The sequence below is a fragment of the Dermacentor silvarum genome, chromosome 11 (assembly GCF_013339745.2).
Source record: "Dermacentor silvarum isolate Dsil-2018 chromosome 11, BIME_Dsil_1.4, whole genome shotgun sequence".
Lineage (NCBI taxonomy): Eukaryota > Metazoa > Arthropoda > Arachnida > Ixodida > Ixodidae > Dermacentor > Dermacentor silvarum.
Genome location: NC_051164.1, coordinates 111408463 through 111423913, shown reverse-complemented (window position 1 = coordinate 111423913; position 15451 = coordinate 111408463). Strand labels below are relative to the sequence as shown.

The 15451-nt window shown below is 45.0% G+C and overlaps 1 protein-coding gene across 2 annotated transcripts in view; it reads left to right on the top strand.

Annotated features, from left to right (window-relative positions):
- The window catches only part of LOC119433620 (uncharacterized), an 87465-nt gene extending 75115 nt beyond the window's left edge, over positions 1-12350 (top strand). For both annotated transcript variants that reach the window (XM_049658590.1, XM_049658591.1), the window contains exons 9-10: positions 4117-5403; positions 11269-12350. In XM_049658590.1, coding sequence (XP_049514547.1) covers positions 4117-5403; positions 11269-11505 — 1524 coding nt within the window. In that variant the 3' untranslated portion in view covers positions 11506-12350. The remainder of the gene's footprint in view (positions 1-4116; positions 5404-11268) is intronic.
- Positions 12351-15451: the final 3101 nt, after the last annotated feature.

Below are 15451 nucleotides of genomic sequence, written 5' to 3'. Positions count from 1 at the left end.
ATTTTGAACATAGTGCTGAGACATTTCTGCTCGTCGTACCTTCAAAGTTACGCCCAGAGATATTGGAAGCGTGCCACGATGACCCATCAGCAGGACACTTAGGAGTGAGCAGAACCTTCGCACGCATCCGTGCGAAGTATTACTGGCCAAAGTTGTTGAATTCTGTGCAACACTATGTGAGAACCTGCCGGGATTGCCAAAGACGTAAACTGCCACCATTGAAGCCAGCAGGTCTCCTACAACCCATACAGCCTCCGGAAACTCCATTTGCAAAAGTGGGAATGGATTTACTTGGCCCCTTTCCCACATCGTCGTCAGGAAAGCGGTGGATCGTGGTTGCAACTGACTACCTAACTCGATATGCCGAGACAGGGTCTCTTGTTAAGGGTACAGCCATTGAAGTAGCGGAATTTTTTGTCACGCACATTGTACTACGGCATGGCGCTCCTAAAGTTCTGATCACGGACCGAGGAACCATATTTACTGCGCATTTGACACAGTCCATTATGAAACTGACGCACACCAGTCACAGAAAAACCACCGCATATCATCCGCAAACAAATGGACTGACTGAACGACTCAACAGAACGCTGACCGATATGTTATCAATATACGTGGACATGGAGCACCGAACATGGGACAAGATCCTACCATACGCAACGTTCGCGTACAATACCGCAGTGCAAGAGACGACTCGAATGACACCTTTCCAACTCGTTTTTGGCCGGACCGTCACCACACCCTTAGATGCAATGCTACCTGTAGATGAGACCTCGGAAAATGACCATGATATCAGCGACTTCACAGAAAGAGCTGAAGAGGCACGGCAGCTGGCGAGACACCGCATTCAGCAGCAACAGCAAACCGATGCGAATCGGTATAACTTGCGACGAAGAGACGTCCAGTACGCACCTGGAGACAGGGTATGGGTGTGGACTCCTGTACGGATGCGCGGCCTATCTGAAAAGCTTCTTCGTCGTTATTTTGGCCCGTACAGAATAATTCGCCGACTTAGCCCCTTGAACTACGAAGTTCTTCCAGAAGGTCAAGTAACCTCTTCACGACGGCGGCATCGCACCGAAGTCGTTAATGTCGTCCGAATGAAACCCTACTACGACAGACAATAACAGACAATTGGCCAACAAGCTTTCCGAACGACAGCCTAGAAACCACCGCCTTCTTTATAAGCATCGGGACGATGCATTCTTGGAAGGGGGACAATGACACAAGGTGCCTTCAAATATCGCGCGCCAGCCGTCTCCCGCGCCCGTCCATGTGTTGCTACGTACGAAAGATAGCAGCAGTGAAGCGGCCAACACGTGCGCACAAGGCACGTGCGATCGGAGCAAGAGATCATCAGGCTGGGCACGAAGAAGAAGAAGACGCGTGGAACGCTTGTGAGAAGACCGTGTACGTTGTAGCGAGACTCTTGCTTAACTGTTTGTCGGGCACAAGTTCGCCCAACGTAAATCAATTAAACTAACTTTAACCAACTGTGTGTTACAATATCAATGTTCACTTTCAGTGCAATCTATGAATAAGTGGTTTCCAGGGAGAGGCCTTTGTCCTGCAGTGGACATAAATATAGGCTGATGATGATGACGACGATTAAGTGGAACGCGTTACCAGAAAATATTGTCACTTGCACTGAAGCGGCTATTTTGCAAAGGGAACTTCTGGAGCGTCTTCACGAATAACGGCTATTTTTATGTTTGCGTATTTTTTAGAATTGTATCTTTTTTTACTTGTGGTTCACTTGAATGTGTCACCTCAACCTTCATATTATAATACTGTACTTACCATTTCTAGGGGCCATATTCTGAAACGTTCCACTTCGGCGATAGTTCGCCTAGGCGATAGTCGCGTTCAATAAATCAACCGGCTGCTTACCTATGACATCAGCATGCACTACCAACATGCGCACTCGAACGCTTCGCGAAACACATGAGAGAGCGCACCGTGCGAGTGCAGAGCGGCTCGGGTGTGTTGTTTTCGAATGTATCGGCCGCAGTACGACACAGGCGTGTTTGTTTATTCAATATATGTCAGGAGCACCCAATGACACCGTGACGTCAAAATGACGTACACCGGAACTACTAGGTGGCGTGACTTATTTTCCGGTTTTGCTCAACCAGCTAATCAGCGCGCGCCTGAAGGCGAAAAGTGATATATCGCCGAAGTGGAACCTTTCAGAATAAGTTCCTTGGATTCGTATCAGTGTTTTTCTTTTCTTTGGTGTTCTTGTTATTTATGTGCATCTTGAATTGTGTATTATTTCTCTTGTTGCACCCCATTTAATTATGAGAAACATTCTGAGTGTGTCTTTAAACTTCCTTTATACCACGATGTTTACCTCTTACACTATTCAAATCTTTTTTTTCTTTCTTTTTTTATTTGTTCAGGTGTTTCTATATTTGGACACAACAATTATGTGTCCGTCCTGTCGTGTGTGTTCTCTGTCCAAGTCTATTCTGCGCCATTGATTCCCCGAACCATATATCATAGATCATATATGGTGACCATACTCTGGCTTTAAGAAAACTGTTCTCCACAGAAACTAGATGTTAAATGAAGTAAAATTGTGAAATTCTTCTGAGCAAGCAACAACTATAGGCTTCAGTCGTTACAGGCTATCCTCTAGACATGTTGCGCACTTTGTACTGTGCAGTTTTGAAGGACCTAGCATCAATGTACTGAATTGACTGGATGTGATGCTCAGTATGACTGTGAAATATAATCTTCCACCTAATGAAGCACAAATTATAAACTTTTTAGTGTGCTGAACACGTAATGCGCTATTCTGATTGTTATAATTTTTTATTTTAATCTCTTATTTCTGTTGTAGAGGTTCATTAATGTCAGAGCGTAGGAGGAGGAGGAAAAAACTTTATTAAATAGGTAAAAGGTTTAATGGCAGGTCTGGGTGGGGCCCTCAGTCCAGGGCTCCACTGGCTCTAGCGGCTCGCTGAGCTTGGTCTAGGAGGGCCAGTTGGCTCTCCCGGTCCTCGCTTGCGAGCAGTGCCTCCCACTGCCGTACGAAGTCTGTCAGCCTTAGAAGGGGTGAGTTGACATCTCCCGGCCTAGCCATACAGTCCCACGTTATGTGAGCCAGCGTGGGTTTTGCTCCACACCACGGGCAGGTGTCTGTGTAATGCACCGGGTGCATCTTGCATAGGAGATTTAGGTGTGGGTATGTGTTCGTTTGGATGCGACGCCAGTCCCGCGCTTGTATTCTGGTTAGTTTGGAGTGCGGAGGGCCGAATGTCCGTCTCTCCCTTCTCTGATTTTCCAATATGTCGCGCACTGCGGACGGAGGTTCCTCTAGGTTTCTGGCCGCCGCTCGGTTGTTACTTCCTCGAGCTATGCGGTCTGCCCTTTTGTTCCCATCCAGTCCGTTGTGCGCTGGGCACCACATTATGCCATGATCCAGGTCGAGGCGTGAGCCCAGTATTCTTGTAGTGCTGCGCGGTAGAATTCCCCGCATGAAGAGTCGACACGCTGCCTGCGAGTCTGTAAGCACGTAAGCCGGTTGACCCTTAAAGTCGGCGTCCCGTATGGCCAGCGCTATGGCTGCAGCCTCAGCTGTGCATACCGAGGTAGTCTTCACTGTGGCAGTTATCGTAGTGACTTGGTTGGTTGCGGTGATTGTGTAGAAGTCCTTGCGAGTAGTTGCACTCGCGTCTGTGTAGTAGGCGGCCGGATCATTGTCGAATCGCTTCTGCAGAGCCCTCGTCCTGGCTTGTCTGCGGCCTGCGTGGTATTTAGCATTCATGTTTCGTGGAATGGGCGAGACGTAGAGGTGGTCCCTCAAATTTCAAGACAACAAGTCTGTGTCGTCGCCGCAGAACAGGGCATGTGGAGGTATCTGCAGGGGAGGGCTGTTTTAAAAAAGATGTAATACTGTGGCTCTGTGCTTTGCAGACGCAGTTCGAATAACTTGTTCTCTTACAGGAGCTTATAACTATTTTTTGGCGGTGCTTCAGGCTACTCCAAGCAAACTTAGAACCACATATAACATTGATAGTTTTCTCTCGTGAATACCATCACAAGTGTATTGCACAGTGGCGGCCTGCTTGCACGTTAACCTGTAACTTTTTGTGCTTTGGAATTGTGCAGGACAGTGACATCATTCAGTTCCTGTGCAAGTACATCCTTAATGACAGTGTAGGTGTCATGTCTAATGCACACCTGGCCTGGGCTGACCTGCTTCCAAATGGAATTTTCTCTTCCACCTGCCTTGCCCTTGCCGAGAAGATCTCTACCTGCCTCGACTTTGCAAAGACTGGCATCTCTGCAGAACTCAGTCGACACGAACGAGTCCAGAAGTATCCTGATTTCATGGCCAAGAGGGGAATCAAGCCCACTTACCGGTCTGCAAGGGTACTGGGAGAGCTCTACCGCCTGAACAAGACACTGATCAGCAGCACTTCTCACACATTTATCGTGACTGATTTTCACTGCAACCTGTTTAATTATCCTGGATGGCAGAAGCACCGGCATGCCGCAGAGAAGGCCCGGGATCTTTATAAGTTCATGATGCTGAAGATCATGGATCAGTATGGCATTGAGAGTGAAGCTGAAGTGGTAGCAGGGGTCATTAACAGTGTCTCTCGCTACAACAAGAGCAAACAGGACAAAACCAGTGTGGAAACCCTGGTCTCTAAGCAATACCAGGAGGTCACTGAAGTAATGCAGAAGCAGTTTGTTGTGGATGTTGAGGTAGCCTCTCGGCAAGATCAAAGCCAGCGGACAACGTTGCTGGAGATGGCATCTGCCTGGTATATGGTGACCTGCAGTGATGAACAGTTCAAAGAGCACAGCTTGGGGCTTCCATGGTGCATCACAGACAGCCTGTTGCTGCTTTTGAGAGAACGAAGCGGTGCAAAACCGACAGACAAACCAGTGTCCCCGAACTTGTTGGCTGCAAAGATAAATCAGCACATCTGTGGTCGTTCGCCCCAGGATGATGCATTTGACATGCTGTGTGCCTGGGCACGCAAGGAAGATTTGTTGTGCGATACTGCTACAAAGGCTTCCCAGGTTTGTATGTCATGCTTCAAGCGGGCTTTCCAGCAATTTGTGTCTAGCGGCCAATGTTCAACTGAAGCGCCTGTAGTACCGAACTGCGTCACGTCTCAGGGAGATTCGGCCAAATGTGGGCAGACTGCTGGCGACTACGTTAGTGGGTTTCTTCGCTACCTCACCATGGCACTGACAGGGCTCCCACTCTGCAATGAGTGCTGCTCACCTTCTGGTCAAGTGCACAAGCTGACGTTGGCAGCTTTGCACCGTTACTCTAGGCTGGCTGTATCGAGGGATGTCTGCTGTTTTGATCTTCCTTGTGACCCCGAGCTCCACGACAGTACAGAGGACGTACAAGAATCTGATCCCATCCGGATAAATGTGAGTACTGTTGCTGTGCATGCATTACAGTGAAGTCCACTTGACACATTAAAGTTAGATAATATACTCATTCATAATCATACATTCTCATACCGTGTTTACTGTGTAAGGCCCATCCTTGCAGTGATGCTACCGCTGCACCATTTGAGCCGAACTTTGTCGAGAGGTGAACCCCGCTACATCCTGCTACATTTCGGCAAAACATGAAAAATCTGCGCCCTCCCTGTGCTGAAATGGTTGCTCTGGCTTTCAAAAGTGGAGCTTAGTCCTCAAGTGCTGTTTCTCTCCGCACCATCGAAAGTGGCATGGAGTTGACCAGCAGCTGCGTTAACTCCACAGTAGACCGAGTCAAGCCGCTCGAATTAGTCTGGATCGTATCGCTGTTTTTTCCATGGGCAGCTGTCTATTTTCAATACCTTCCAACTTATTGTTGTGTTGCTTAGGCAACAGAACCGCGCCGCTTTTCTGCCGGCAGCGAGCGACCGCGCTGGCGCCGTGCAAGACCTCGCGCTCCTCTCCTGTATGACCAAAGTAAAATGGTGACCAATGTTTCGGATGCTGTATGGTGTCTCACTCGATTTTTCTAACATAGCATGCACAATGTTGCAGACACAGCAGCCGTGAACAATTTTTACACTATTCAGTTTGTCGCCTATCCCCCCCTTTTGTTGGCAAGGCGATTTCACTGCTTTAAGAATGACGTAAGGCGGCTACTAAGATTTTGGTGAACTCTGCACCACATGAAAAATTTTGCTGCTGAATATTGATGAAGCGCCACAGTGTAAGCCTAGCGGCATCTTACAGCTGTGACAAAAATTTGCTCTCAGCCGACGTGGTGGCAGGCAGAAGGTTGTTGCAGCAAGGTGGCCTCCAATATGTTTTGAACAGTAAATCATCTGAGTGATTAGGCATGAGGTGTTGGGCTAGAATGGCAGCTGGAGGCTGAGACGAGCAAAAGCGAACCTTCCTCGCGGAGTTGACCATCGCGGTATTTCAAGTAGCTGGTATATCAGTCAAGCACAGGACAGGGCAAAATTAAGTAAATTTTTCTACTGCTGGCGGTTGTAAAAAGAGAAATTCATTTTACCGCTAATGTTGCCGTTTTGGGACTGCCCGTGCGATTATTCAGGTGTTTTTGCAAGAAATTCAAAAAGTCAGTTGATGTCTATTTTCATCATCAAGTTTGGCACCTAGTACGCTAAGTTAACATTCAAAGGCGAAAGTCCTGACACAAAAACGAACCCACCATGTGACGTAGATGATTATGTAGCACGCAGCCTAGATTCTAGAAGTTTGGTGGAGCTTATAGCAACTGTGCTCTTGCCCTCTCTTGGCCGACATCCTGCATTAAGTTACATCAGTTGAGGGGTGGGGGTTTGTGTCTAGACTCCTGCCTATGAATGCGAAATCCTGCCGAGTGTCAAATATGATGATGAATATCTCGGAACGGAAGTGTTCCTGAAGAATCAAACAAAATGTAGTTGTCTTCGGATTGATCACCCAAGTATATATAGTAGACTTTCGTTAATTCAACTCCGGTTAGTTAGTTCAATCCAGACTGAAAGTCTCTGCCGGCATCCATGCATTTCTATAGGCCCAAAGGCTCGTTATTTCGATCCTAAAATTGGCATTCGCTAAATAATTTGAACTTGACCAGTATGCATGCATGTGCCTGACCCCTGTGGTGACAGTGTCTGTCTCGGCAGAGCTTAGTGGACTGAATGCATTGAGCACATGTCATCTCCCGTCGAAAAAGTGCCTTTTCGGCCACCCCTAGAAAGGTTTTCAAGAAATAACGGTAGCTCACAATGTTTGACTACGATATTTACCTGGTTCTAACTGATGCCGTTTGTTTTCTAAGGAAATTGGTCCGAAAATTGCCTGCGCAGTGCAATCGGATATAAAACCAAAACCGCTTTCGCGGTGGTCATACGCTTTACCACATAACGTGGCTGTATTGCGGCAAAGCTGACTTTCAAAGCCGTGCATCAAAGCTGATTTTTGGTGTTTAGTTTGAGTTTATGAATTAGCGACCACTTATTTCTTTCACATAGCTTGCCCACTGTAAAAGCTCCATGTAATATAGTTTGCAATCGCTTTCTTAAACCTGCTCCAAAGGTCCATTTTACTGCTCCACAATGCTTTTTTGTCTGCTTCAAAAGCTGCTCTGAAATGGCATGGGCCAGTAGCATCATTGCCCTTGTGTAAAATCTGTAAAGTTTCATTAAAGTAACACAGTATCATTAAAGTTTTATTAAGGTATCACAGCCATGGAAGCCTCTGCTTATACTTAACGGCTTCCGCGTCCACCTGACGAAATGTATCAAGGCACGACTTTGACTTGTTGATAATCAGGTGGACTTGTCTGTCACACTGGGTGGTTTGACTAGTGTGTTGCAACCGCTTGATGTGTGCATGAACTGGCCACTCAAGGCCGAGTTCTGAAGCTGCTAGTTTGAGCTGATGGCATTGGATAACCTCGAGAAAACGCCCACCAGGCTGCTGAAAAGGGCATCCTTTCAGCAGGTCTGCTCATGTATTTTAAATGCATGGCATTCAGTATCATTTGATGCCATCACTAAAAGTCTGCACTTACTGAAATTGAGAGTGGGAGCAAAAACTCATGGTATCGAATTTACAACTCTGACTCAGCAGTAAGAAAATGTTATGAAAATTCTTTAAATTGCGCCTAATCATATACCTAAAGCAAAAAAGATTCATGTATTATATGATGCTGTGGATTATACCACTAATTTGCAAATAGAACTTATGCAACACCCTTGTAAGCTTTGTAACAATTTCACGTAAGCTGTAAATACATATATCAAGTTTGTCCACTTTAGATGATCAAACGGATGGTGTTTCCAGAACTATATGTTTTTGGTGCAGAGTTACGGATTTTTAAACTTTGTGCTTAAATTTTTTTTTACTTACCAGTTTTCAGGAATTTTGTAAAATAGTTGAGGTTCTCAATAAAATTTCTTTCTGCAGTTACTAGAATTCAATTTTCTCACTCCAATGCAACAAATTTCATTCAAATCACTCTAGCAGTTGTAGCAGTTATAGACCCTGCCTATTGAAACTGTGTCCTGATATAAAGAACATTTTGAAAAGCGCCGTACTGTTACAACAAACACTTCGAACCCAGTCTTGGTAAAAGGAGGGCGCATGCGAAGTTCTGAAGCGGGGAAAAGTGACCAAACTGGGTGCATGACAGGGCCCCCCCTACCGGAAAGTTGCAAAGAATGAGCGGTTACTACACTGTTATCGTGAGATCACGGTTTGTCGGTGCTTCGTTTACGTAGTTGCTGATAACGGTTTACAGTGGTGCTGTACCCTATCAAATTAGTACTGTTTCAGCCGAAGCGACATCGAAAACATAACTTCGCGACTCTCGGCGGGCCGTGTGGCTGATGCTGCAGTAGTAACAGCAAGACCTTTGCAGAATGCCGGCATGCTGCAGTAGTTCCCCTTCCAGCCAACCAGAATGCTTTGCTATCGTATGCAGAATCCACTCTTGTACCGTTGCTAGTAAATTATATCACAAGCTTTCTAAGAAAAAATGGTGGCAGCTGCGTTTATAGCTTTCAAAATCGCAGTTGCTCGAAACCAGCTAGGCAGTGTTTTGAAAGAGCTACGATGCCACATTTCATTCTTTAGATGACGTTTTTAATGGAAACTTGCAGCTACATGCAGGAAGGTGACAGGAACAAAAATTCAGGTACTGAAAACCCAATTCTAGGACCAAAGTGGCGTCGAATTCTAACTGCCCAGTGCCGACGCCAGCATCAGTGTCAAAACTACTGATACAACGACCACTTTTTGCAGCACTAATTGAGTTAGTTGTAAATGGGTTCGAGTGTATAAGAGTTTTGAGTGGCTGGTTGTTAGAAGGGCTTTTATGTTGTACGGGTTTGTAATAGCATAGGTCTACTTAATGCCTCTCTATTGTTGCCAATATTCTCATTCATACTGTCGCATTCAGCTCTAATATAGAGCCGGTTACATTGACTTCATAGTTTCCCCATACATCTTTCTCGCTCGTGGTAACAGTGTGCTTTTCAAGGTACAATTGAAAAACCAGGAAAGATGCAAAACATGCATGAAAGTACTGCATATGAAGTAGGAATCAGTGCAACAATGTATGCCATGGTTCCATCCCAGTCACCTTGTTTTGTTAAACTTAGTGCATTGTCTCCAGGTCAGATAGTCATTCTAGCTAGGCTATACTAGTGATTTGATAAATTATATGGCTTTAAATACAGTTAAACCTCGATATGACGAACTTCAATATAACGAAATTCTCTATATAACGAAGTATTTAACTTTCAGTAACCTCTTATCCATAGAACACCATGTATTTAGAACCTCAATGTAACGAAGGGTGTTTGTATGCAATTTCAAGGTAACGAAATTTCACTGCCGCCGCAAAGGAATGCCGAGACAATAAATGGGAACTTCCACGGACCCAGATGGTCAAATGATTGAATTAAAAGCGGCTGCCTGCAAACGCACCTCTCAAATCGCGCACTGTGCTACAAGAGCCGCCGTTGAAGTGGAGCCGCATCATTTTCCATAAAGTCCAAGTGCGATAAGATCCTATCGCGCCCCACGCACTATGTGCTTTAGGTGCAAGTGAAAATGTGCAAGGGTGAGACAAGAAAGATGGTGGCTTCACGAGTCAGTCGTGCCCGAGGGGGTGGAGCGAGGGGCAAGTTGGTGTGCGTTTCGATTTCTGGTGCGCTTCTCGGCCATGGCTACGCATGGCTGTAAGTGCGGCTGAGCGCATATACAGCTGAGGTAATCTGCCGCGTGTGCAAAGAGTGGGCGGGCTGAGACAATGTGGCATCATGTAAGCTGTCTTCCCGCACGTTTAGTTAGTATTGGAGGTTGCGTGATCTCGAGTTTTGATCATCGTTGGAGCGACAGACAGACGAAGCATTCGCTCCTCACAGACATGACAAAAATCACACCGCTTGCTTCCACATGCATTCCGTTGTCGTACTTATCGTTACCTTTTCGTATTTTTTTTTCTGTCGAGCCTCCCCCACTACACTGCTCCGAACCGCACAGCGCTGGTTTGCCCTTACGGGATAATTGCGCAAGCCCATCTTCCAGGCCAAGGGCTTCGCACCTCAACTAACGGGCTTCGCACCTCAACTAACGGGCTTCGCACCTCAACTAACTTAATTTACAATGTACAAAACGCATGAGAGAGGAGGTGCCTACACACTGACACGAATAGCGCTACTTTAGTTATTTTTCAGGGGCTTTAGAAAGCGTGGCTGGCTTCGCTTAATTCGTACCGCCGATGTCAACATATTGTCGACGTGGAATGAAACTGTATCATTCGTCGCCGGCTCCGAAATTAATCAAAATGAATTGTTTTCTCATTCAAATTTGTTTTTTTCCATTGCCCGATAATTCGGAAAATTCTGCAGCTGCTTTCCATGTAAGAAAAATCGACCAGTGCCTATACTTATTTGCATAAAAGGCCCAATCTCAATACAACGGAATTTCGACATAGCGAAGCAAATTGCTGATTTTACCAACTTCGTTATATCGAGGTTTAACTGTATTTTGTATGTATATTATTGGTTTGATTAGATTTATCTGTACTGAGAAGTGGGAGTGAAGTGTCCTGTGTGCATGTGTGTGTACGTTGCATGAACTCTTTGTCCAGTTGCATTGCTTTTTCTTGAGTCTCTGAGAGTGCCAAATGTAAAAACAATGGTGTTTTATTGAGTATAGAGCTGCACCTTAAGTGTTGCTCAATTTTCAAGTAAAACAGTTGGAAACCATGCAGCTCTATATTTAGTGGTTGAGAAGTCCGACTACATTGTTTTCTGTCACTCTCACAACCAGATTCAAGACACTCGGTTCCTGGACATGCTGCGAGAGCAGGAAGACTTGGTGAAGCAACTGCTTTGCCGGTGGTCGGGTGTGGAGGAAGTGAACATCAGCCTCCACAGCTACCGTTCGCACAAATACCATTATTTCATTGTCTCGGCTGTTGGGCGCCAGTGGCAGCTGTGTTGTTTCGATGAACTGATAGCACAGCCATGGCTTGAGGATGCCATCATCAACAGGAGGCTGGGTTAGCCTACAACTTCACTCTGACTTATTTTCTTACTCTATGAGCATAGTGTGCAATTCTGGTTACTGCCAAAGAAAGGGCTAGAGAATGGCCCTGTTTTAGATTAGCCACTCTTCTGACTGTGATCATATTTTGCCCTTCCTTCCCTGTAATGGTCCTTGTTTGTTTGGCCATTGAGGCTACACCTTCATACATGTACAACTATTGCTGAAAGTAGCCACGGACTGGAGTTGGCCACCATCATGACATAGCACAAATTGTGGGTTCCGAGCTGACTGGTGGCATGCTTTCTTTTCCTTTAATTTTGGTTCTGAGAAAATGTCACAGGCATCTCATTTTTTTCTTGTTATCAATGATTCCTGGCTCTTTGTTATGTTCATTCATTTAATGAGCGTCACATTCCACCCTGTTTTGTTATTCCATATCTTGCCTTGGCAAAGATGAGCCTGCCACAATCCTGGTGTTATTGTATTGCAATGTTCACATAGCTACCAAGAGTGAGGTCTGCTCATCTCATTTTAGCACCGTACATTAAATACTTGTACTCAATGTTAAGCTCAGAATTACTTTTTGCTACTTTTATACATTTTCACCTTGCTTCAATATCATTTGATTCTTTCATAGGGAAGTTTACTTAAAGTTCATGTTTACTTTTCCAAATGTGGCACATTTCACTGGACACTTTAGCATGTTGTCAATACTAGAAACCTGACGAGCATGCAACAACTCAATGCAAAAAACCAGAAAGACTTGGTGTATTAAAACTGCTAGTTAATCTTTGTGTTACCAGTGTTTTTGTGCATTTCAAGAACTAGTGTTTGTGTGATTTTGAAGGATTTTATTAATGTTCAAGTGCCTTTTGAAGATATACTATACATTGTTGATACAACCTAGTAGCAGCATTCATTGCTGCTGCTCTGTGGTGCTAGTTCTCGGGTTTTAAGTGTTTGCTGTCTGGATGTTTAAAGAAACAACTGACCAATACACCCATATTTTGTAACCATTTATATTTATCGTTCTTTATAGACAAGTAGTTTATCAATGAAACAGACACAAATTAGTGACTTAAGCTGATCTAATCTTACAATTAAATTTGAATCTCTATTACCATCTATACTTAATATTTTTATAACTGTTGTATGTACCAAAAATACAAGCAGAAGGTATTTTTATGTCTTTATTTCTTTGTGACAAGCTGTTACAATAAACGTTTGCCCATTCATTTTGTGTACTGTGGCAAGTGCTTGATGTTGAAAATTACTTGAGTGCTGCTTGGTGCCTATACATAACAAGTTTAGTTAACTTACTACTTAAAGAGGGATGGAAAAAAATATTCTTTTAAGTATTATGCAGGAAAAGTGTGCCTTCACCTGGGGTTGCTAACGTCATACTGTGATTCTGTATTGGTTTGCTTCCGACATACGTCACTTCCCTGCTCACTTGCTGTACAGCTATTTTGACACTCTGCCTGGCCATGGTGCAGCTGGTTACTTTTGCAAAGGCAGGTATGCTTGGTCTTGAAGCATCCTGGGCCAGTTTTCTGCTGAGTGCGAAGAGGAGTGGCAAGGTTGCAGTAGAACATAAGAGAATTTCATATGTAACATTTATAGGTTAATTAATCTAGTTAGTCAGGTCAGCATTTGGTAACTCATGCAAGACATTTAAATATGCGATTCCCGTACCTAGGTCCCCAGGTTTTTCGTAGGGTTGGCTCAAATCCTCCAGTATATCAGGATGACATTAGGTTCAGTAATCCAAGGACCTCTCGTGGTTTATGTGACAGTTCATGATCTGGCCAGGGTCAGGCATAGCCAAGTGCAGGTGCCATGGTACTATGTGGTACTTCATAGCTGTATAGTGGCTATGTGTGAGGATTCTGTTTCGTTATTCGGTGCTGCAGTCATAATTGAAGGAATATGACATGTCACCCTTGCTAGCGTTTATGGTACACTGCAAAGCCAGCGTACATGAAGGCTTACTTTCAGGTAACTCATTTAAGCACTGTTTTCATTTCGTTATCACTTGATAAGGGCTGAGTGAGTGAAACTCTTGGTTCTAGTTTGCATTTATTATCTTCAAGCATGAAAACACTGTTGTGGCCAGTTTCGCTTTTTTTTTTTTTTTTTTTCGCTGGCTCTTTTAAGTTTTGGACGTCTAGGGCACTGAGTAAGAAAAAAGATTGAGCAGTAAGCAGATTTTTCTGCCTACTGCTTAGTCTATGAGCGGAGTCTACCATTAGGTAAAGCCAGGAATTCTCAGGGAATTGTAAGGTGAGGGAAAATAAGGGGAAATATAGTAATGAAACTTGAAGTGCAGCAAAAGACGAACAAAGGGACACACAACATTACAATTTCTCTAAGGGACATTGTTGCCTGCCTTCATTTGTTTCATGCCTCATTCAGTAGTCGCTTACATTTTGTGTACAGCCTTGAACTTTGCAGAAAGTGTGACCCGCAAAGGCGTCTGCTTCAGCAGGCATTTGGTGTGTTGCGACACCACGGACCTGAGCACAGGGGAGTTGGATGCTCCTGCGTTTAACCATGCGTGGCAGCCGTATCCAGGGAAAAAAGGACCCTAGGGGTTGAGTCAGTGCTGTGAGTTAGGACTTTTAAGGTCCTTCAGCGGAGGCAACACACCCCTTTGGCCTTCGCTTCACATAGATGGCACCTCTGGACTTAACCTAAGCCTGGGGGAAATCAGTAGTTGCCTTTTCCTGTCCTCCTCTCCAATTTTCGTCTTTCTCTCTCTGTTTTAACCTTTCCTGTCTTCTCTTCACTTCTTTTTCCAATTTTTCAGGCAGCAAGGGTTAACCTTGTGTGGCATAACCACCCTCGGTTATTCATATTAGATTGTAGTAGTGTGCAGCTGGCGACGACCTGTCCTTTACAGGTCCTGCAGTGTCCCCTTGTTGGGCTCCATGTTACTGCCAAAATAGAGTCTGCATTTAGGGCTACGTCCTTCTCGTCGCTTTTTGATTTTCCCTAGAAAGGGGGGCTTTTCTTGTTTAAGTATTGTAGCTTTTTGGCAAAAAGAGAGAGAATCACTCTCCCTTCCCCCGCTCAACCATTTGATCCACAGTGAAAAGCCAGACAAGACAGAGTCGTATCGCCGTTTCTCTTGCTGAAATGTTTTACAGAGACCATAGGACCAGGCTATAAGGTTACAATAATGGCAAGTAGAGATCTCCTTTTGGAACTCCGCAACATGAAAAACTGCACAACCTAGTGTCTTTCGGTGTCATATCAATTACAGTGACCCCACACTGCACGAACACCATCCGCGATGTTATCTCGGACAATGATTTGATGGATCTGACAGAGGCTGAGCGTTTGGAGGGCTGGTGTGAGGAAAATGTGATCAATGGGAAACGAATTAAAATGAGACATGATGATAAAGGGATCCAGGCAATGCACCTAATCCCTACTTTTGATTCCAGTGTGCTTCCCGAGACTATTGAGGCAGTGTAAATTAAGATTTGAGTCGGGCCCTATGGGCCAAACCCCCTTTGACTAACCTGTGCTAGACTGGCAGGTCAGTCAACCTTAGCACAGATCAACTGACCTGTGCTAAATGCAGTGCCTATAACCATTTAACTCAAACTTGTGAGAACACTTGTCACTGTGTGAACTGTGATGGGGAGCCCGCCACATACTCGTGGTCCTGCCCATCTCGGAAGAATGAGATAGTAACAATCAGTCAAAGAGAAACTTTAGTTTAAAGAGGCAAGAAGGCGAGTGTCATACCTGCCGAAAAACAGCTTTGCTGATGTGGCGCGTCAGAGGGCAGTGCCACCATGGGCTCTGGTAGCAGCTGTGCCCAGGTGTAGTTAGCTGGTGGCAAGGCCTGTGTGGCTGAAGCCGGCGCTGCTTAGCCACCCCAGGTGAAGAAGCAATCTACTTTTGGACTGGTGTCCTCTAGGATTTCTGTCTATCAAGGCAAGGGCTTCAAGGC